The 23,757-nt window shown below is 47.1% G+C and overlaps 1 protein-coding gene across 1 annotated transcript in view; it reads left to right on the top strand.

The window, feature by feature from the left end:
- Positions 1–23,757, top strand: part of LOC132891651 (MORC family CW-type zinc finger protein 3-like) — a 168,452-nt gene that overhangs the window by 66,261 nt on the left and 78,434 nt on the right. Inside the window, exon 9 of the mRNA XM_060929443.1 lies at positions 6,935–7,032. Within this exon, the coding sequence (XP_060785426.1) occupies positions 6,935–7,032 (98 nt within the window). The remainder of the gene's footprint in view (positions 1–6,934; positions 7,033–23,757) is intronic.

Below are 23,757 nucleotides of genomic sequence, written 5' to 3'. Positions count from 1 at the left end.
GTGAGCCGCCTGGAATACCAATTCCCGGTGGCTTTTTGGAATCAAAAGCTGGGTGATTTGCTCTTTCATCTGAGTGTCCTGCGTCACTCGGTATAATCTATCTTTCATGATAGAAAAATAGGGGAAGGACGGGGTGGCGTTCGGCGGGAGCATTTGACCATCGATTACTCTCACTTGGTCAAACGCATGCCGCAGAGTCTCGTCTCGCGACTGCTCTAACGGGAAATCCGCAAGGGATTCCCCGAGAGAGGGAGGAGGAGCCTGTGGCTCCTCACTCTGACGCGAAGATGACGTGGACGGCTCTGCGACAACTGCCCCCACCAAAGCGACACCAGGACCTCCCCCTGCTGACCTATGGCAGGGCCCACTCTTCACTAGATGACTCATCAACTCCCTGAATCCCGGCCAATCAGTCCCCAAAATTATCGAGTGCGTGAGGCGAGGATTAACCGCCGCCTTTACTATAAATTTTTCCCCTTGGAACAAAATGTGGACCGACACCAATGGGTAGCTGTGAACATCCCCGTGCACACACAAAACCTTCACCCCCTGTGCTCCCCCCAATGCCTCGTCTTGCACCAGGCTTTGGTGGATTGAGGTCTGATTACAACCAGAATCCACCAATGCCTGATATGTATCCCCTTGGATACTCACCGGTATGCGATACACTCCGTCCCAATCGAGGGCAGCTCCTGGTGCGTCGGGGATCCGAACCACCGCGCCCACTTCCATTGCCAAACACTGCTGTTGGAGGCCCGCAGTGCCAGCAAACCGGCCCGGGCTTCCTCTCTGCACCGGCGCCCCGGGGCTCACTCACCTGAGGGGGGGAAGAGACAGACACAGAAGGGAAAAACGGGAGGACACTGCGGGTGCGACGGGCCGGCTGGGGTGGGGCCAGCCCCTGCCTCCGCGGTGGGGGAACTGGGTGAGGACGAGACACAGGAGGAGAGAGGGGGAGAGAGAGAGAGGAGAGGAGAGAAGAGGATGTTCGCTGTCCTGCCATCGGAACAGCCACTAAATGGTCCTCCGCCAACTCGATGGCCTGATCCAGTGACGCCGGGCGGTGGCACTGGACCCACTCCGCGGTTTCCTCTGGCAGGCGGCCGATGAACTGCTCCAGCACCACCTGATCGAGGATTCCCTCGGCATCGTAGTTGTTGGCCCTCAACCACCGCCAGCAGGCGTCCCGGAGCTGCTGGCCAAACGCGAACGGCCGGCCGACTTCCTCCAGCCGCAGAGCGCGGATGCGCTGTCGTTGTTGTTCGGGGGTGCGCCCCACCCGCTGGAGGACGGCCCGGCGAAGGTCCGCGTAGGCCAGCCGGTGGTTGGCGGGGAGCTGTAGCGCGGCCAGCTGCGCCTCTCCTGTTAGCAGGGGGAGAAGGCGCACCGCGCGCTGCTCCATCGGCCACCCCGAGGTCTCCGCGACTTGCTCGAAGAGTGTGATGAATACCTCGGGGTCGTCCTGCAGGCCCATCTTGGTTAGGATGAGGGGGGACGGGCCCACGGTGGGAGCGCTGGTGGACCCCGCCAATGCGAGGAGGTGCCGGAACGCCTGACGATCTTCCTGCTGCGCCAGCACCAGGGCCTCGAACCGGCGCTCTTGCTCCTTCTGGAGGGTGATTAGCACCTGGTGCTGGCTCTGCTGGGCCGTGGCGAGGGCGTGGACCAGGTCCGCGAAGGTGGAGGACTCCATGGGGATGTTTTTTTCCTGTGCTCCGTCCCAGGTTTCAGCACCACTGTGGCAGTTCGTAGGAGGGGGAGGAGCACAGAAAGACGGCAGGCCAGAATAAAGTTCCATAATGCTCTTTTATTTGTTTTTTTCAGAGACAAATATATCCAGTCACACAACACACACCAGTTGAGTGGTTCCAGAGAGAGCGCCTTCCTCTGTGCTCTCTCTCTTTATATAGGGCGCGGTCACTGGGAAGACACACAAACACAGGTTAATTGACATCAGGTGTAGTGATTCTGCCACTTACCTTCCCTGACTCCGCCCTCCTGTCACAGACCGATGCTTGGCCACGCCCCCGCTGCCACATTATTATTTTTAGAAGCGGTTAAATTACTTCAGGTATTATCTGTTTGAATAGACGTGTAGGTAAGGGATCTAGTATGCAAGTTGAGGCTTTTGATGCCGAGATTAATGAAAGTAATTCAGTTTCTTTAAGGGGTGTAAAACATTCTAATTGATGATCTGATACAGTTATATGGTTAACTACAAGGTCACTTATATTGTCTGACCTTAAATTAGTAGTTTGAATTTTTTGTCGGATATTCTCAATTTTGTCATTAAAAAAAATTCATGAAATTGTTACTATTACATACTGCAGGTGTGCATGTGTCTATAGTGGACTTATTCCTGGTTAATTTTGCTACAGTATTAAATAGGAATCTAGGATTATTTTTGTTATCTTCTATTAGGGAGGAGAGATATGTTGATCTCGCCACACTAAGAGCTTTTCTATACTTCAGGAAGCTCTCCTTCCATGCTAATTTGAACACTACCAATTTTGTTTGACGCCATTTATGGTCCAATTTTCGAGTGGTCTGTTTTAATGTGCAAGTGTCATCATTATACCAGGGTGCTAATTTTTGTTTTATCTCTGACCATTTTCCTTTTTAGAGGAGCTACATTATCTAAGGTATGGCAGAATGTTCAAGTCAAGTCAAGTCAACTTTATTGTCAAATATGCTATACATGCTCGACATACAGCACAGATGAAATATCAGTCCTCTCTGACCCATGGTGCAAACAGGCAATGCAATAAATAAAAATAGAATAATTGAAAAAAACAAACAATATAAACAGTATAAACACTCTAGATAGGAACTAGACATAGACTAAACACTCAAACAATATAAACAGTATAAATAAACAGTATAAACACTAGATAAAAACAAGACATAGACTAAACACTCAGACAATATAAACAATGTAAACACTAGATAAGAACTACACACAGACTAAACACTCAAACAGACAATATAAACAGTATAAACACTCTAGATATGAACTAGACGTAGACTAAACACTCATACACACACACACACACACACACACACACACACACACACACATAAATTGGTTCAAATAACCAAACAGTCAAGGACACTTGAGGTATAGCAGGTAAACATGAAACATGAAATAAGCAGTATAAACAAACTAGCAGCTGTTAAGATGAGGTAGTGCGGAATAGTGCAAATGAGCGAGGTAAAGTGAGATGTGCGGTCCCTGAGTTCAGTGTGATGAGATGTGTGTGTGTGTGTGTGTGTGTGTGTGTGTGTGTGTGTGTGTGTGTGTGTGTGTGTGTGTTGGGGGGGGGGGAAACTGTGAGGATGACATGTCAGATGCTGAAGGGGGGTGTGCGAGCAGAATCTGTGGCAGGGGGCAGAGGGGGGAGGAGGGGCAGAACAGGGAGGGAGTTGAGCCTCCTGACTGCCTGGTGAAAGAAACTGTTCTTGAGCCTGCTGGTTTTGGCCCGGAGACTCTGCAGTCTCCTCCCTGATGGCAGCAGGCTGAAGAGGCTGTGAGATGGGTGGGTGGGGTCACCTGCAATCCTGATGGCTTTGCAGGTGAGGCGGGAGTTATAAATATCCATTAGAGAAGGGAGAGAGACACCAATGATCCTCTCAGCTGCTCTCACGATGCGCTGCAGAGACTTACAGCAGGACATGGTGCAGGCGCCGTACCACACGGTGATGCAGCTGGTCAGGATGTTCTCGATGGTGCCTCTGTAGAAAGTGTGCATGATGGGGGCCGGGGCTCTTGCTCTCCTCAGTTTGCGGAGGAAGTACAGACGCTCTTGGGCTTTTTTGGCCAGTGATGCGGTGTTGTTGCTCCAGGACAGGTCTTCAGAGATGTGCACACCCAGAAACTTGGGGCTGCTCACCCTCTCCACTGCAGCACCGTCGATAGATAGTGGAGCATGCTGGGTGTGCTCTCTCCTGAAGTCCACAACAATCTCCTTCGTCTTCTCCACGTTCAGACGGAGATTGTTGTCCTTGCACCACATGGCCAAGCAGCTCACCTCACGCCTGTAGATTGTCTCATCGCCATTGTTCATGAGACCCACCACAGTCGTGTCATCCACAAACTTAATGAAGAGATTTGAGCTGGATGTTGGTGTGCAGTCGTGGGTCAGCAGAGTGAAGAGGAGGGGGCTTAGCACACATCCTTGGGGGGCCCCCGTGTTCAGTGTGATGGTGCTGGAGGAATTGCTGCTGACCCATACAGTCTGTGGTCTCCCTGTCAGGAAGTCCAGCAGCCAGTTGCACAGGGAGGTGTTGAGTCCCAGCTGGTCCAGTTTGTGAATGAGCTGCTGAGGAATGATTGTGTTGAATGCTGAGCTAAAGTCTATGAACAGCATTCTGACATACGAGTCTTTTGTCTCCAGGTGGGTGAAGGCTGAGTGGAGGGCAGTGGAGATGGTGTCATCGGTCGAACTGTTGGACTGATATGCAAACTGGAAAGGATCCAGGGCAGGGGGGAGGGCAGACTTGATATGCCTCATGACTAGCCGCTCGAAGCACTTCATGAGGATAGGAGTGAGTGTGACAGGGCGGTAGTCATTGAAGCAGGAGGGAGACGGCTTCTTCGGGACCGGGATGATGGTGGTGGTTTTGAGGCACGTGGGGACAACAGCCTGGCTCAACGAGATGTTGAAGATGTCTGTAAAGACATCTGTGAGCTCCTTGGCACAGTCTCTCAGGACACGGCCAGGAATGTTAACAGAATGCTATGTTGACTCTAAGCATTCAGTTGCCTGATCAAGTTCTGCAGGGGCTGACGGTGACCCAATCAAAGTTGATAACTCTGGGAGATCATTTATAAAGCTCTGTGCAGTAGCTGACGCGAATGTACGTTTAATACAGTAGCGTGGTGAGGTGCATATATTATTACTCAGACATAGTTTGAATGAGATGAGATAATGAGCTGAGATAACTTCAGACTGTGGAAGTATGACTATATTGTCTACTTTTAACCTGAATGTTAGGATTAGATCAAGGGTGTAACCACCATTATGGGTCGGTCCTATGACATTCTGATTAATCCCTACTGAATCTAAAATGGACACAAACACTGTTTTTAAAGGGTCTTCTGGGTTATCGAAGTGAATATTAAAATCTCCAACAACTAAAGCTTTGTCTAAGGAAATAACCAGATCTGAGATAAAATCTGCAAATTCAGAAAGAAACTCTGAAAGGACTTTTTGACCTTCCCTAGTGACTAGCAACAAATATTGTGACTTCTCAACACTGAAAACCTCTATTCTCCTTTGCAAGCAACAGCAAAAATCAAAGAAATTTTTGGCAACACTATACATGATGTATGAAAATTAGATGTGGTTACATACTATGTGATGTGGTCACATCATCTAGTGACAAATAGCGACTTCTGCTGAGATTTTTTTGACAGCACTGATGAGCAGGCTAAATTTGTATGTCAGCAAAAGAAGTCTCACAAGAGCAGATGAAATGTTTTGGTTTTTTATTTTATTTTTCAAAGTCAATGATCATGCTCTCAGTAGGAGTAGTTTCATAGTTAGAGCAATATTTAAAACAACAACAAAACGAGTAAAGCAAACATCCTTAGGCTGAATTTTGGGCCAATTTCTTAGCTCTGTTCTTAGAATGCCCTTTAAATAACCAATGGCTGACCATGTTGCTGATTCAGTTTGACCCCAGCGTTTCCACAGACCTTATAGAAAGTAGAAACATAGGAAGTGTACTTTAGTTCAATACATCCATTCATCAATCCATCCATTATCCGTAATTGCTTATCTTGTGCAGGGTCGCAGGCAAGCTGGAGCCTATCCCAGCTGACTATGGGCGAGAGGCGGGGTACACCCTGGACAAGTTGCCAGGTCATCGCAGGGCTGACACAGAGACAAACAACCATTCATACTCACATTCACACCTACGGTCAATTTAGAGTCACCAATAGCCTAACCTGCATGTCTTTGTACTGTGGGGGAAACCAGAGCACCCGGAGGAAACCCACACAGACACGGGGAGAACATGCAAACTCCACACAGAAAGGCCCCCGTCGGCCACTGGGATAGAACCCAGAACCTTCTTGCTGTGAGGCACTGGTGCTAACCATTACACCACCGTGCCGCCCAGTTCAATACATGGACTTCAGTTTTCACATCACGCAAGTGTATACTTCCTTATGAACATTCTGTGAATTTGTTTTGGTATGATTTTTTAAAGAATTCCAATCATGCAACTTTAAAGAAAAATAACTTGGTTCCAGTTTCATCTCGACATTGATTTTAACTCTCTCTCTTCCACACTACATTTCATTCATCTCTTTCTTTACAGCATTCATTGATTCATTCTTCCTCGTATCCATTGTGGGTTGTGGGTGACCTGGAGCCAATCCTAGATGACTTTGGGTGAGAGACTGTGTGCACCCTAGACAGGTCACCAGTCTATAGCAGGGATAACAAAGAGACAGAAAGCCATTCAGACTTACCTTCACTGTGACTGTGGGAGGAACCTGGAGCACCCAGAGGAAACCCACATAGGCAGAAAGAAAACATGCAAACTCTGCCCAGAAAGGCCCCATTTGACCAGCAGGTTCAAATCTGAACCTGCTTGCCATGAGCTGACCATGTTAATCACTGCAACATCATGCCACCCTTCTTTACAGCACTCACACAAAATAATTGTACTTGGCCACATGTGAATGTGGGTTCACTCAAAGTTTCAAAAAAGTATAACAATACAAACCAATATGTGACAGAAACTAACATAAGGTAAAATATTTGAATGGTAAATTATGCAACAATGTTGAGGTATCATTTACATGGTGAAAAACCATATAAAAAGTAATATAAGAGTAAAAAAATATTTTTCATCTCTTTCATCTTCTTTTATCCAGATTATATCATCGCGTGATGTTTACAGTGTTTTTGTGTTTTGCTACCAGGCCAACAGCACAGGAGTGGGTGTTATCGGGGTCATAGAGTGTAACTACCTCACACCAACTCACAACAAGGAGGACTTTGACAATACAGAAGAATACAGGTGTGTTTATAATTCCAGTTCAGAAATTATGTATCTCTAAACACGTTTGGGTAAAGTACAGTGCAGTAAATACAGTATCTCAAGACTAGAGAGATACCTGAATACAAATCCATTATGTATTATATAATGTAATTATTTACATGTATGTGTACAGCAGTGTTCCAGCTAGTTTATTTTACCAGGGCACCACATCCTTCCCTCCAGAACGTGCAGCCTTCCTTCAAATACTAGCACCATGCCCAAATTTATATGCACCCTACCAGTGTTGTTTTCATTAACGATGACGATGACGAAATGATTTGGTTAACGCACCTTTTTTTCATGACTAAAATGAGACAGTGACGAGCTAAACATAACTCTTTGATCACGAAAATATGACGAGACGTATCTGTTGTTTTCGTTGACGAGACGAGACGAAAATGTTAGTGGGTTGGCTATAGGACTATCAAAATGCATGGCGTTTCCTCCAACGGTAAGTGCAACCTGTCTGCCAAATGCTGAAAATGTCAGCAATGCACCTGCATCCGGTCCTTGTTTGGTCATGCCCAGCACCAGGCATGTCTGGGCACAGTGCACACCGGAGCAGCCACACAGTTCATGGACCATCGGCAACGCCAGCACAAGGGCTTGGTGGGCGGAAAAGACACAATGATTTATGGACATACTTTACACATAATCCAGCAGAAAATAAAACGGAATGCCTTGTAGTGGGAGACAGAGGTACACGCTGTGGCTATAAACTACGTGGCAAGAATACAACCAACCTCAAGAGGCATCTAAAGGGTCACCATGCTGCTATTTCTGCAACGGTAAGTTAACGTTACAAGAAGTCCTGTTAACAGATCATGTATACATTTGGTAGCTTTGGTTAATGTCACTCAACAATCGGTCTGTGATGAATTTCCTATGAAGTTTTCCAAAACACCGTGACCTGGCGAAAATGAATGGGACTGCTAGTTTCATGCTAAAGTTGGCTTGGTTAAGCTAACTTAAATTCAATTAACATGTCATGAGTAAAACTTGTCCTGCAGGGATTTTTGGTGGGACAGCAACTGAATGCTTTGTCATATATTGACCCATATTTGAGTTACTGTGAAACATCGCAGGCAAGCTGGAGCCTATCCCAGCTGACTACGGGCGAAAGGTGGGGTACACCCTGGACAAGTCGCCAGGTCATCACAGGGCTGACACATAGACACAGACAACCATTCACACTCACATTCACACCTACGGTCAAGTTAGAGTCACCAGTTAACCTAACCTGCATGTCTTTGGACTGTGGGGGAAACCGGAGCACCCGGAGGAAACCCACGCGGTGTTGAGCCATCATATTTACATTAACGGACAGCGTGGTCATCTTCTAGTTGTGTGTTCATCATGACATGTTTGTGCTCCTTCAGCACCATAGGCGGTTTTAAACGAGGGCCGGGGGGGGGGGGGGGCAGTGCCCCTGTAAAATTGCTCCTGGCCCCTGTTGTGGCCCCTGTGCTGAACAGATAATAAGATTTATTAATTTTGACGTGCGCTGGCTCGATGATCAGAACTGACATGACGGAGTGTTCTACATGGACTCCTTACAGCGCTACACGCACACTGTTACCTGCAGCAGAAAGACCAGCAGCAGCGCAAATTGTAAACTTCGGACGTGAGAGATAACAGCTGTAGCCCTGCAAGGACTAGGCTACTGCAAAGAGGCGAAGGTAAGGAAAATTATTCAATTTCATAACGTCAGTGTTTGCACATATCCGTGTTTTACTGTTGTTCTTCACTACAATAATAAATCCGTTTTATTGCGCTTTCTTAAAAGTGCGTTGCACAGCAATAACTAGCCTAACTTAATATTTTTTGGAAATGGGTAAAATAACCGACAGTGTTTAACCTTCTTGTAAAACTTGAATGGCCTTGTGATATGTAGAGGCTACATTCCTCTCCGCTTACTTTTTAGTATAGACCTACTGTAGGCTATCATCATGAAAAGGAGCAAGAAGGACATTATGTCCTTTTTTGCCCCTGTTGGTAAAAAGCAACATAGAGAGAGTAAGGAAGATGAAGATTATGAAAGGGGAGAGAGAGCCAGAGGTGGTGGTTGGAGAGGTGGAAAGTGAGGCATCTGAAAGGCAATCTGAGAATGAGGATGAAGACATTCAGGATCAGATTGAGGGACAACCCAACGAGTGATTGGGACAACCACCATGCATATCAAATACAGCACCATCAGGTTTGTGATGTTGAACAAGTGTGTGTGTGTGTGTGTGTGTGTGTGTGTGTGTGTGTGTGTGTGTGTGTGTGTGTGAGCAGTGTCGGCCTACAATTCATATAACCTACCCTGAAAGTATGAAGTCTGAATAATAATTAATAAACATAAAATAAAAATAATAGATATAATAATAAATTAATAAATGAATAATGATAAATAAATGTTGTTCTCAGTCGCACTCTCATGTTTACTGTATTCATCTTTCTCCAGATATCAGCAAGTGCTTAGACGACACTCCAGTGCAGCCACATCTGAAGAAAAGGTTCATTGTATGCAAAAATAGAAATCTTATTTTACAAAAAAGAGAAACATGGTTTTAAGATTTATTGAGCACAATTTATTTTATGTTTAGGCTATTGAGACAGAATGTTTCTCATTGTATTTATTGCTCAATGTATTTTGTTTTAAATAAACTAAACAAAACATTTTGAACGCTTAAATATTGCCATGTTTTGTCCTTATATGTGCCCCCCTGAAAAAACAATGGCCCCACCTCGTCCCCCCGAGTAATTTTGGTCTAGAACCGCCACTGATCAGCGCATTGTGACATGTTAAACGGAGGCAGAAACACGAGTCTGTGAACAATGGAGTATACACACTAGCAGACATCCCAACCTGCAGAAACTCATTTCAGGAAGGTGTCATGACGCATGAAATTTTTCCCATCAGCGGGGGGGGTCAAGACACCTCCCTGAAATGAATTTGGATGTCTGGAAACCAATCAGGATGCTCATTGTCTAGCATGCACTACATGAACAGGCACACACGCAGACTCTCTCGCTCTCCCTCGCGCACTCCATCATATGCGCGATGCAGACATTAATGTTTCACGTGCACGCTCTTGCTCTAGATTCTGGGAGATATTATCCAATTTGCGGGCATCAGGGGGCCAATGTCAATATGCAGGAGACTCCCGGAACTTCCGGGAGACTTGGGATGGCTGCATGAGACAGCGTTTCTGTAGAGAGCATGCGCACTAGACAGCGTTTATGGAGAGAGCATGCGCACTAGACAGCGTTTATGTAGAGAGCATGCTCACTAGACAGCGTTTATGTAGAGAGCATGCGCACTAGACAGCGTTTATGTAGAGAGCATGCGCACTAGACAGCGTTTATGTAGAGAGCATGCGCACTCGACAGCGTTTATGTAGAGAGCATGCGCACTAGACAGCGTTTATGTAGAGAGCATGCGCACTAGGCAGCGTTTATGTAGAGAGCATGCACACTAGACAGCGTTTATGTAGAGAGCATGCGCACTAGGCAGCGTTTATGTAGAGAGCATGCGCACTCGACAGCGTTTATGTAGAGAGCATGCGCACTAGACAGCGTTTATGTAGAGAGCATGCGCACTAGACAGCGTTTATGTAGAGAGCATGCACACTAGATAGCGTTTTTGGAGAGAGCATGCACACTAGACAGCGTTTATGTAGAGCATGCACACTAGACAGCATTTATTTAGAAAGCATGCACACTAGACAGCGTTTATGGAGAGAGCATGCACACTAGACAGCGTTTATCTAGAGAGCATGCGCACTAGACAGCGTTTGTGTAGAGAGCATGCGCACTAGACAGCGTTTGTGTAGAGAGCATGCGCACTAGACAGCGTTTGTGTAGAGAGCATGCGCACTAGACAGCGTTTATGAAGAGAGCATGCGCACTAGACAGCGTTTAGGGAGAGAGCATGCTCACTAGACAGCATTTATTTAGAGAGCATGCGCACTAGACAGCGTTTATGTAGAGAGCATGCGCACTAGACAGCGTTTATGTAGAGAGCATGCACACTAGACAGCGTTTATGTAGAGAGCATGCACACTAGACAGCGTTTAGGGAGAGAGCATGCACACTAGACAGCGTTTAGGGAGAGAGCATGCTCACTAGACAGCGTTTATTTAGAGAGCATGCGCACTAGACAGCGTTTATGTAGAGAGCATGCACACTAGACAGCGTTTATAGAGAGCATGCACACTAGACAGCGTTTAGGGAGAGAGCATGCGCACTAGACAGCGTTTATGTAGAGAGCATGCTCACTAGACAGCGTTTATGAAGAGAGCATGCGCACTAGACAGCGTTTATGTAGAGAGCATGCTCACTAGACAGCGTTTATGAAGAGAGCATGCGCACTAGACAGCGTTTATGTAGAGAGCATGCGCACTAGACAGCGTTTATGTAGAGAGCATGCGCACTAGACAGCGTTTATGTAGAGAGCATGCGCACTAGACAGCGTTTATGTAGAGAGCATGCACACGAGACAGCCTTTATGGAGAGAGCATGCGCACTCGACAGCGTTTATGTTGAGAGCATGCGCACTAGACAGCGTTTATGTAGAGAGCGTGCGCACGAGACAGCGTTTAAGTAGAGAGCATGCACACTAGACAGCGTTTATGTAGAGAGCATGCACACTAGACAGCGTTTATGTAGAGAGCATGCGCACGAGACAGCATTTATGTAGAGAGCATGCACACTAGACAGCGTTTATGTTGAGAGCATGCACACTAGACAGCGTTTATGTAGAGAGCATGCACACTAGACAGCGTTTATGTAGAGAGCATGCACACTAGACAGCGTTTATGTAGAGAGCATGCGCACTAGACAACGTTTATGTAGAGAGCATGCGCACTCGACAGCGTTTATGTAGAGAGCATGCGCACTAGACAGCGTTTATGTCGCGAGCATGTGCACTAGACAGCGTTTATGTAGAGAGCATGCGCACTCGACAGCGTTTATGTAGAGAGCATGTGCACTAGACAGCGTTTATGTAGAGAGCATGCGCACTCGACAGCGTTTATGTCGCGAGCATGTGCACTAGACAGCGTTTATGTAGAGAGCATGCGCACTCGACAGCGTTTATGTAGAGAGCATGTGCACGAAACAGCGTTCATGTAGAAAGCATGCACACTAGACAGCGTTTATGTAGAGAGCATGCGCACTCGACAGCGTTTATGTCGCGAGCATGTGCACTAGACAGCGTTTATGTAGAGAGCATGCGCACTCGACAGCGTTTATGTAGAGAGCATGCGCACTAGACAGCGTTTATGTAGAGAGCATGCGCACTAGGCAGCGTTTATGTAGAGAGCATGCACACTAGACAGCGTTTATGTAGAGAGCATGCGCACTAGGCAGCGTTTATGTAGAGAGCATGCGCACTCGACAGCGTTTATGTAGAGAGCATGCGCACTAGACAGCGTTTATGTAGAGAGCATGCGCACTAGACAGCGTTTATGTCGCGATCATGCGCACTAGACAGCGTTTATGTCGCGATCATGCGCACTAGACAGCGTTTATGTAGAGAGCATGCACACTGGGCAGCGTTTATGTAGAGAGCATGCGCACTAGACAGCATTTATGGAGAGAGCATGCACACTAGACAGCGTTTATGTAGAGAGCATGCACACTAGACAGCGTTTATGTAGAGAGCATGCTCACTAGACAGCATATATGTAGAGAGCATGCACACTAGACAGCGTTTATGGAGAGAGCATGCACACTAGACAGCATTTATGTAGAGAGCATGCTCACTAGACAGCGTTTATGTAGAGAGCATGCACACTAGACAGCGTTTATGGAGAGAGCATGCGCACTAGACAGCGTTTATGTAGAGAGCATGCTCACTAGACAGCGTTTATGTAGAGAGCATGCACACTAAACAGCGTTTATGGAGAGAGCATGCGCACTAGACAGCGTTTATGTAGAGACCATGCGCACTAGACAGCGTTTATTTAGAGAGCATGCACACTAGACAGCGTTTATGTAGAGAGCATGCACACTAGACAGCGTTTAGGGAGAGAGCATGCTCACTAGACAGCGTTTATTTAGAGAGCATGCGCACTAGACAGCGTTTATGTAGAGAGCATGCACACTGGGCAGCGTTTATGTAGAGAGCATGCGCACTAGACAGCGTTTATGGAGAGAGCATGCACACTAGACAGCGTTTATGTAGAGAGCATGCTCACTAGACAGCGTTTATGTAGAGAGCATGCACACTAGACAGCGTTTATGGAGAGAGCATGCACACTAGACAGCATTTATGTAGAGAGCATGCTCACTAGACAGCGTTTATGTAGAGAGCATGCACACTAGACAGCGTTTATGGAGAGAGCATGCGCACTAGACAGCGTTTATGTAGAGAGCATGCACACTAGACAGCGTTTATGCAGAGAGCATGCTCACTAGACAGCGTTTATGTAGAGAGCATGCACACTAGACAGCGTTTATGGAGAGAGCATGTGCACTAGACAGCGTTTATGTAGAGAGCATGCGCACTAGACAGCGTTTATTTAGAGAGCATGCACACTAGACAGCGTTTATGTAGAGAGCATGCACACTAGACAGCGTTTAGGGAGAGAGCATGCTCACTAGACAGCGTTTATTTAGAGAGCATGCGCACTAGACAGCGTTTATGTAGAGAGCATGCGCACTAGACAGCGTTTATGTAGAGAGCATGCACACGAGACAGCGTTTATGTAGAGAGCATGCACACTAGACAGCGTTTAGGGAGAGAGCATGCTCACTAGACAGCGTTTATTTAGAGAGCATGCACACTAGACAGCGTTTATGTAGAGAGCATGCTCACTAGACAGCGTTTATGTAGAGAGCATGCACACTAGACAGCGTTTATGTAGAGAGCATGCACACTAGACAGCGTTTATGCAGAGAGCATGCTCACTAGACAGCGTTTATGTAGAGAGCATGCACACTAGACAGCGTTTATGGAGAGAGCATGTGCACTAGACAGCGTTTATGTAGAGAGCATGCGCACTAGACAGCGTTTATTTAGAGAGCATGCACACTAGACAGCGTTTATGTAGAGAGCATGCACACTAGACAGCGTTTAGGGAGAGAGCATGCTCACTAGACAGCGTTTATTTAGAGAGCATGCGCACTAGACAGCGTTTATGTAGAGAGCATGCGCACTAGACAGCGTTTATGTAGAGAGCATGCACACGAGACAGCGTTTATGTAGAGAGCATGCACACTAGACAGCGTTTAGGGAGAGAGCATGCTCACTAGACAGCGTTTATTTAGAGAGCATGCACACTAGACAGCGTTTATGTAGAGAGCATGCTCACTAGACAGCGTTTATGTAGAGAGCATGCACACTAGACAGCGTTTATGTAGAGAGCATGCACACTAGACAGCGTTTATGTACAGAGCATGCACACTAGACAGCGTTTATGTAGAGAGCATGCGCACTAGACGTTTATGTCGCGTGCATGCGCACTAGACAGCGTTTATGTAGAGAGCATGCGCACTAGACAGCGTTAATGTAGAGAGCATGCACACTAGACAGCGTTTATGTAGAGAGCATGCGCACTAGACAGCGTTTATGTAGAGAGCATGCGCACTAGACAGCGTTTATGTAGAGAGCATGCACACTAGACAGCGTTTATGTAGAGAGCATGCACACTAGACAGCGTTTATTTAGAGAGCATGCACACTAGACAGCGTTTATGTAGAGAGCATGCACACTAGACAGCGTTTATGTAGAGAGCATGCACACTAGACAGCGTTTATGTAGAGAGCATGCACACTAGACAGCGTTTATGTAGAGAGCATGCACACTAGACAGCGTTTATGTAGAGAGCATGCGCACTCGACAGCGTTTATGGAGAAAGCATGCGCACTAGACAGCGTTTATGTAGAGAGCATGCGCACTAGACAGCGTTTATGTAGAGAGCATGCGCACTAGACAGCGTTTATGTAGAGTCCATGCGCACTCGACAGCGTTTATGTAGAGAGCATGCGCACTAGGCAGCGTTTATGTAGAGAGCATGCGCACTAGACAGCGTTTATGTAGAGAGCATGCACACTAGACAGCGTTTATGTAGAGAGCATGCACACTAGACAGCGTTTATGTAGAGAGCATGCGCACTAGACAGCGTTTATGTAGAGAGCATGCACACTAGACAGCGTTTATGTAGAGAGCATGCACACTAGACAGCGTTTATGCAGAGAGCATGCTCACTAGACAGCGTTTATGTAGAGAGCATGCACACTAGACAGCGTTTATGGAGAGAGCATGTGCACTAGACAGCGTTTATGTAGAGAGCATGCGCACTAGACAGCGTTTATTTAGAGAGCATGCACACTAGACAGCGTTTATGTAGAGAGCATGCACACTAGACAGCGTTTAGGGAGAGAGCATGCTCACTAGACAGCGTTTATTTAGAGAGCATGCGCACTAGACAGCGTTTATGTAGAGAGCATGCGCACTAGACAGCGTTTATGTAGAGAGCATGCACACGAGACAGCGTTTATGTAGAGAGCATGCACACTAGACAGCGTTTAGGGAGAGAGCATGCTCACTAGACAGCGTTTATTTAGAGAGCATGCACACTAGACAGCGTTTATGTAGAGAGCATGCTCACTAGACAGCGTTTATGTAGAGAGCATGCACACTAGACAGCGTTTATGTAGAGAGCATGCACACTAGACAGCGTTTATGTACAGAGCATGCACACTAGACAGCGTTTATGTAGAGAGCATGCGCACTAGACGTTTATGTCGCGTGCATGCGCACTAGACAGCGTTTATGTAGAGAGCATGCGCACTAGACAGCGTTTATGTAGAGAGCATGCACACTAGACAGCGTTTATGTAGAGAGCATGCGCACTAGACAGCGTTTATGTAGAGAGCATGCGCACTAGACAGCGTTTATGTAGAGAGCATGCACACTAGACAGCGTTTATGTAGAGAGCATGCACACTAGACAGCGTTTATTTAGAGAGCATGCACACTAGACAGCGTTTATGTAGAGAGCATGCACACTAGACAGCGTTTATGTAGAGAGCATGCACACTAGACAGCGTTTATGTAGAGAGCATGCACACTAGACAGCGTTTATGTAGAGAGCATGCACACTAGACAGCGTTTATGTAGAGAGCATGCGCACTCGACAGCGTTTATGGAGAAAGCATGCGCACTAGACAGCGTTTATGTAGAGAGCATGCGCACTAGACAGCGTTTATGTAGAGAGCATGCGCACTAGACAGCATTTATGTAGAGTCCATGCGCACTCGACAGCGTTTATGTAGAGAGCATGCGCACTAGGCAGCGTTTATGTAGAGAGCATGCGCACTAGACAGCGTTTATGTAGAGAGCATGCGCACTAGACAGCGTTTATGTAGAGAGCATGCACACTAGACAGCGTTTATGTAGAGAGCATGCACACTAGACAGCGTTTATGTAGAGAGCATGCGCACTCGACAGCGTTTATGTAGAGAGCATGCGCACTAGGCAGCGTTTATGTAGAGAGCAAGTGCACTAGAGAGCGTTTATGTAGAGAGCATGCGCACTAGACAGCGTTTATGTAGAGAGCATGCGCACTAGGCAGCGTTTATGTAGAGAGCATGCGCACTAGACAGCGTTTATGTAGAGAGCATGCGCACTAGACAGCGTTTATGTAGAGAGCATGCACACTAGACAGCGTTTATGTAGAGAGCATGCACACTAGACAGCGTTTATGTAGAGAGCATGCGCACTCGACAGCGTTTATGTAGAGAGCATGCGCACTAGGCAGCGTTTATGTAGAGAGCAAGTGCACTAGAGAGCGTTTATGTAGAGAGCATGCTCACTAGACAGCGTTTATGTAGAAAGCATGCGCACTCGACAGCGTTTATGTAGAGAGCATGCGCACTAGACAGCGTTTATGTAGAGAGCAAGCACACTAGACAGCAATTATGTAGAGAGCATGCGCACTAGACAGCGTTTATGTAGAGAGCATGCGCACTAGACAGCGTTTAGGTAGAGAGCATGCGCACTAGACAGCGTTTATGTAGAGAGCATGCACACTAGACAGCGTTTATGTAGAGAGCATGCACACTAGACAGCGTTTATGTAGAGAGCATGCACACTAGACAGCGTTTATGTAGAGAGCATGCGCAATCGACAGCGTTTATGTAGAGAGCATGCGCACTAGACAGCGTTTATGTAGAGAGCATGCGCACTAGGCAGCGTTTATGTAGAGAGCATGTGCACTAGGCAGCGTTTATGTAGAGAGCATGCACACTAGATAGCGTTTATGTAGAGAGCATGTGCACTAGGCAGCGTTTATGTAGAGAGCATGCACACTAGACAGCGTTTATGTAGAGAGCATGCGCAGTAGGCAGCGTTTATGTAGAGAGCATGCGCACTCGACAGCGTTTATGTGGAGAGCATGCGCACTAGACAGCGTTTATGTAGAGAGCATGCGCTCTAGACAGCGTTTATGTAGAGAGCATGCACACTAGATAGCGTTTTTGGAGAGAGCATGCACACTAGACAGCGTTTATGTAGAGAGCATGCGCACTAGACAGCGCTTATGTAGAGAGCATGCACACTAGATAGCGTTTTTGGAGAGAGCATGCACACTAGACAGCGTTTATTTAGAGAGCATGCACACTAGACAGCGTTTATGGAGAGAGCATGCACACTAGACAGCGTTTATCTAGAGAGCATGCGCACTAGACAGCGTTTGTGTAGAGAGCATGCGCACTAGACAGCGTTTGTGTAGAGAGCATGCGCACTAGACAGCGTTTGTGTAGAGAGCATGCGCACTAGACAGCGTTTGTGTAGAGAGCATGCACACTAGACAGCGTTTATCTAGAGAGCATGCGCACTAGACAGCGTTTATGTAGAGAGCATGCGCACTAGACAGCGTTTATGTAGAGAGCATGCGCACTAGACAGCGTTTATGTAGAGAGCATGCGCACTAGACAGCGTTTATGTAGACAGCATGCGCACTCGACAGCGTTTATGTAGAGAGCATGCGCACTAGGCAGCGTTTATGTAGAGAGCATGCGCACTAGACAGCGTTTGTGTAGAGAGCATGCGCACTAGACAGCGTTTATGTAGAGAGCATGCGCACTAGACACCGTTTATGTAGAGAGCATGCACACTAGACAGCGTTTATGTAGAGACCATGCACACTAGACAGCGTTTATGTAGAGAGCATGCGCACTAGACAGCGTTTATGTAGAGAGCATGCACACTAGACAGCGTTTATGTAGAGAGCATGCACACTCGACAGCGTTTATGTAGAGAGCATGCGCACTAGACAGCGTTTGTGTAGAGAGCATGCGCACTAGACAGCGTTTGTGTAGAGAGCATGCGCACTAGACAGCGTTTGTGTAGAGAGCATGCGCACTAGACAGCGTTTGTGTAGAGAGCATGCGCACTAGACAGCGTTTATGTAGAGAGCATGCACACTAAACAGCGTTTATCGAGAGCATGCACACTAGACAGCGTTTATGTAGAGAGCATGCACACTAGACAGCGTTTATGTAGAGAGCATGCACACTAGACAGCGTTTATGTAGAGAGCATGCGCACTAGACAGCGTTTATGGAGAGAGCATGCACACTAGACAGCATTTATGTAGAGAGCATGCTCACTAGACAGCGTTTATGTAGAGAGCATGCACACTAGACAGCGTTTATGGAGAGAGCATGCGCACTAGACAGCGTTTATGTAGAGAGCATGCACACTAGACAGCGTTTATGTAGAGAGCATGCACACTAGACAGCGTTTATGGAGAGAGCATGCACACTAGACAGCATTTATGTAGAGAGCATGCTCACTAGACAGCGTTTGTGTAGAGAGCATGCACACTAGACAGCGTTTATGGAGAGAGCATGCGCACTAGACAGCGTTTATGTAGAGAGCATGCACACTAGACAGCGTTTATGTAGAGAGCATGCTCACTAGACAGCGTTTATGTAGAGAGCATGCACACTAAACAGCGTTTATGGAGAGAGCATGCGCACTAGACAGCGTTTATGTAGAGACCATGCGCACTAGACAGCGTTTATTTAGAGAGCATGCACACTAGACAGCGTTTATGTAGAGAGCATGCACACTAGACAGGGTTTAGGGAGAGAGCATGCTCACTAGACAGCGTTTATTTAGAGAGCATGCGCACTAGACAGCGTTTATGTAGAGAGCATGCGCACTAGACAGCGTTTATGTAGAGAGCATGCACACTGGGCAGCTTTTATGTAGAGAGCATGCGCACTAGACAGCGTTTATGGAGAGAGCATGCACACTAGACAGCGTTTATGTAGAGAGCATGCTCACTAGACAGCGTTTATGTAGAGAGCATGCACACTAGACAGCGTTTATGGAGAGAGCATGCACACTAGACAGCATTTATGTAGAGAGCATGCTCACTAGACAGCGTTTATGTAGAGAGCATGCACACTAGACAGCGTTTATGGAGAGAGCATGCGCACTAGACAGCGTTTATGTAGAGAGCATGCACACTAGACAGCGTTTATGCAGAGAGCATGCGCACTAGACAGCGTTTATGTAGAGAGCATGCACACTAGACAGCGTTTATGGAGAGAGCATGCGCACTAGACAGCGTTTATGTAGAGAGCATGCGCACTAGACAGCGTTTATTTAGAGAGCATGCACACTAGACAGCGTTTATGTAGAGAGCATGCACACTAGACAGCGTTTAGGGAGAGAGCATGCTCACTAGACAGCGTTTATTTAGAGAGAATGCGCACTAGACAGCGTTTATGTAGAGAGCATGCGCACTAGACAGCGTTTATGTAGAGAGCATGCACACGAGACAGCGTTTATGTAGAGAGCATGCACACTAGACAGCGTTTAGGGAGAGAGCATGCTCACTAGACAGCGTTTATTTAGAGAGCATGCACACTAGACAGCGTTTATGTAGAGAGCATGCACACTAGACAGCGTTTATGTAGAGAGCATGCACACTAGACAGCGTTTAGGTACAGAGCATGCACACTAGACAGCGTTTATGTAGAGAGCATGCGCACTAGACAGCGTTTATGTAGAGAGCATGCGCACTAGACAGCGTTTATGTAGAGAGCATGCGCACTAGACAGCGTTTATGTAGAGAGCATGTGCACTAGGCAGCGTTTATGTAGAGAGCATGCGCACGAGACAGCATTTATGGAGAGAGCATGCGCACTAGACAGCGTTTATGTAGAGAGCATGTGCACTAGGCAGCGTTTATGTAGAGAGCATGTGCACTAGGCAGCGTTTATGGAGAGAGCATGCGCACGAGACAGCATTTATGGAGAGAGCATGCGCACGAGACAGCCATAATGTACAGAGCATGCGCACTAGACAGCGTTTATGTAGAGAGCATGCACACTAGACAGCGTTTATGTAGAGAGCATGCACACTAGACAGCGTTTATGTAGAGAGCATGCGCACTCGACAGCGTTTATGGAGAAAGCATGCGCACTAGACAGCGTTTATGTAGAGAGCATGCGCACTAGACAGCGTTTATGTAGAGAGCATGCGCACTAGACAGCGTTTATGTAGAGACCATGCGCACTCGACAGCGTTTATGTAGAGAGCATGCGCACTAGGCAGCGTTTATGGAGAGAGCATGCACACTAGACAGCGTTTATGTAGAGAGCATGCGCACTAGACAGCGTTTATGTAGAGAGCATGCACACTAGACAGCGTTTATGTAGAGAGCATGCACACCAGACAGCGTTTATGTAGAGAGCATGCGCACTCGACAGCGTTTATGTAGAGAGCATGCGCACTAGGCAGCGTTTATGTAGAGAGCAAGTGCACTAGACAGCGTTTATGTAGAGAGCATGCGCACTAGACAGCGTTTATGTAGAAAGCATGCGCACTCGACAGCGTTTATGTAGAGAGCATGCGCACTAGACAGCGTTTATGTAGAGAGCAAGCACACTAGACAGCAATTATGTAGAGAGCATGCGCACTAGACAGCGTTTATGTAGAGAGCATGCGCACTAGACAGCGTTTATGTAGAGAGCATGCGTACTAGACAGCGTTTATGTAGAGAGCATGCGCACTAGACAGCGTTCATGTAGAGAGCATGCGCACTAGGCAGCGTTTATGTAGAGAGCATGTGCACTAGGCAGCGTGTATGTAGAGAGCATGCACACTAGACAGCGTTTATGTAGAGAGCATGTGCACTAGGCAGCGTTTATGTAGAGAGCATGCACACTAGACAGCGTTTATGTAGAGAGCATGCGCACTAGGCAGCGTTTATGTAGAGAGCATGCGCACTCGACAGCGTTTATGTAGAGAGCATGCGCACTAGACAGCGTTTATGTAGAGAGCATGCACACTAGATAGCGTTTTTGGAGAGAGCATGCACACTAGACAGCGTTTATGTAGAGCATGCACACTAGACAGCATTTATTTAGAGAGCATGCACACTAGACAGCGTTTATGGAGAGAGCATGCGCACTAGACAGCGTTTATGTAGAGAGCATGCGCACTAGACAGCGTTTATGTAGAGAGCATGCACACTAGATAGCGTTTTTGGAGAGAGCATGCACACTAGACAGCGTTTATGTAGAGAGCATGCGCACTAGACAGCGTTTATGTAGAGAGCATGCACACTAGATAGCGTTTTTGGAGAGAGCATGCACACTAGACAGCGTTTATGTAGAGCATGCACACTAGACAGCATTTATTTAGAGAGCATGCACACTAGACAGCGTTTATGGAGAGAGCATGCGCACTAGACAGCGTTTATGTAGAGAGCATGCGCACTAGACAGCGTTTATGTAGAGAGCATGCACACTAGATAGCGTTTTTGGAGAGAGCATGCGCACTAGACAGCGTTTATGTAGAGAGCATGCGCACTAGACAGCGTTTATGTAGAGAGCATGCGCACTAGACAGCGTTTATGTAGAGAGCATGCACACTAGATAGCGTTTTTGGAGAGAGCATGCACACTAGACAGCGTTTATGTAGAGCATGCACACTAGACAGCATTTATTTAGAGAGCATGCACACTAGACAGCGTTTATGGAGAGAGCATGCACACTAGACAGCGTTTATCTAGAGAGCATGCGCACTAGACAGCGTTTGTGTAGAGAGCATGCGCACTAGACAGCGTTTGTGTAGAGAGCATGCGCACTAGACAGCATTTGTGTAGAGAGCATGCACACTAGACAGCGTTTATCTAGAAAGCATGCGCACTAGACAGCGTTTATGTAGAGAGCATGCGCACTAGACAGCGTTTATGTAGAGAGCATGCGCACTAGACAGCGTTTATGTAGAGAGCATGCGCACTAGACAGCGTTTATGTAGAAAGCATGCGCACTCGACAGCGTTTATGTAGAGAGCATGCGCACTAGGCAGCGTTTATGTAGAGAGCAAGCACAGTAGACAGCAATTATGTAGAGAGCATGCGCACTAGACAGCGTTTATGTAGAGAGCATGCGCACTAGACAGCGTTTATGTAGAGAGCATGCGCACTAGACACCGTTTATGTAGAGAGCATGCACACTAGACAGCGTTTATGTAGAGACCATGCACACTAGACAGCGTTTATGTAGAGAGCATGCGCACTAGACAGCGTTTATGTAGAGAGCATGCACACTAGACAGCGTTTATGTAGAGAGCATGCGCACTCGACAGCGTTTATGTAGAAAGCATGCACACTAGACAGCGTTTATGTAGAGAGCATGCGCACTAGACAGCGTTTATGTAGAGAGCATGCACACTAGACAGCGTTTGTGTAGAGAGCATGCACACTAGACAGCGTTTGTGTAGAGAGCATGCACACTAGACAGCGTTTATGTAGAGAGCATGCACACTAGACAGCGTTTATGTAGAGAGCATGCACACTAGACAGCGTTTATATCGAGAGCATGCACACTAGGCAGCGTTTATGTAGAGAGCATGCGCACAAGACAGCGTTTATGTAGAGAGCATGCGCACTAGACACCGTTTATGTAGAGAGCATGCGCACTAGACAGCGTTTATGTCGAGAGCATGCGCGCAAGACAGCGTTTATGTAGAGAGCATGCACACTAGGCAGCGTTTATGTAGAGAGCATGCGCACTGGACAGCGTTTATGTAGAGAGCATGCGCACTAGACAGCGTTTATGTAGAGAGCATGCACACTAGACAGCGTTTATGTAGAGAGCATGCGCACTAGACAGCGTTTATGTAGAGAGCATGCGCACTAGACAGCGTTTATGTAGAGAGCATGCACACTAGACAGTGTTTATGTCGAGAGCATGGGCACTAGACAGCGTTTATGTAGAGAGCATGCGCACTAGACAGCGTTTATGTAGAGAGCATGCGCACTAGACAGCGTTTATATCGAGAGCATGCACACTAGGCAGCGTTTATGTAGAGAGCATGCGCACAAGACAGCGTTTATGTAGAGAGCATGCGCACTAGACACCGTTTATGTAGAGAGCATGCGCACTAGACAGCGTTTATGTAGAGAGCATGCGCGCAAGACAGCGTTTATGTAGAGAGCATGCACACTCGGCAGCGTTTATGTAGAGAGCATGCGCACTGGACAGCGTTTATGTAGAGAGCATGCGCACTAGACAGCGTTTATGTAGAGAGCATGCACACTAGACAGCGTTTATGTAGAGAGCATGCGCACTAGACAGCGTTTATGTAGAGAGCATGCGCACTAGACAGCGTTTATGTAGAAAGCATGCGCACTAGACAGCGTTTATGTAGAGAGCATGCGCACTAGACAGCGTTTATGTAGAGAGCA

Source organism: Neoarius graeffei, chromosome 9 (genome assembly GCF_027579695.1).
Source record: "Neoarius graeffei isolate fNeoGra1 chromosome 9, fNeoGra1.pri, whole genome shotgun sequence".
NCBI classification, from domain to species: Eukaryota; Metazoa; Chordata; class Actinopteri; order Siluriformes; family Ariidae; genus Neoarius; species Neoarius graeffei.
The sequence above is the reverse complement of the archived record's forward strand: the minus strand, read 5'-3'. Positions and strand labels throughout refer to the sequence as shown.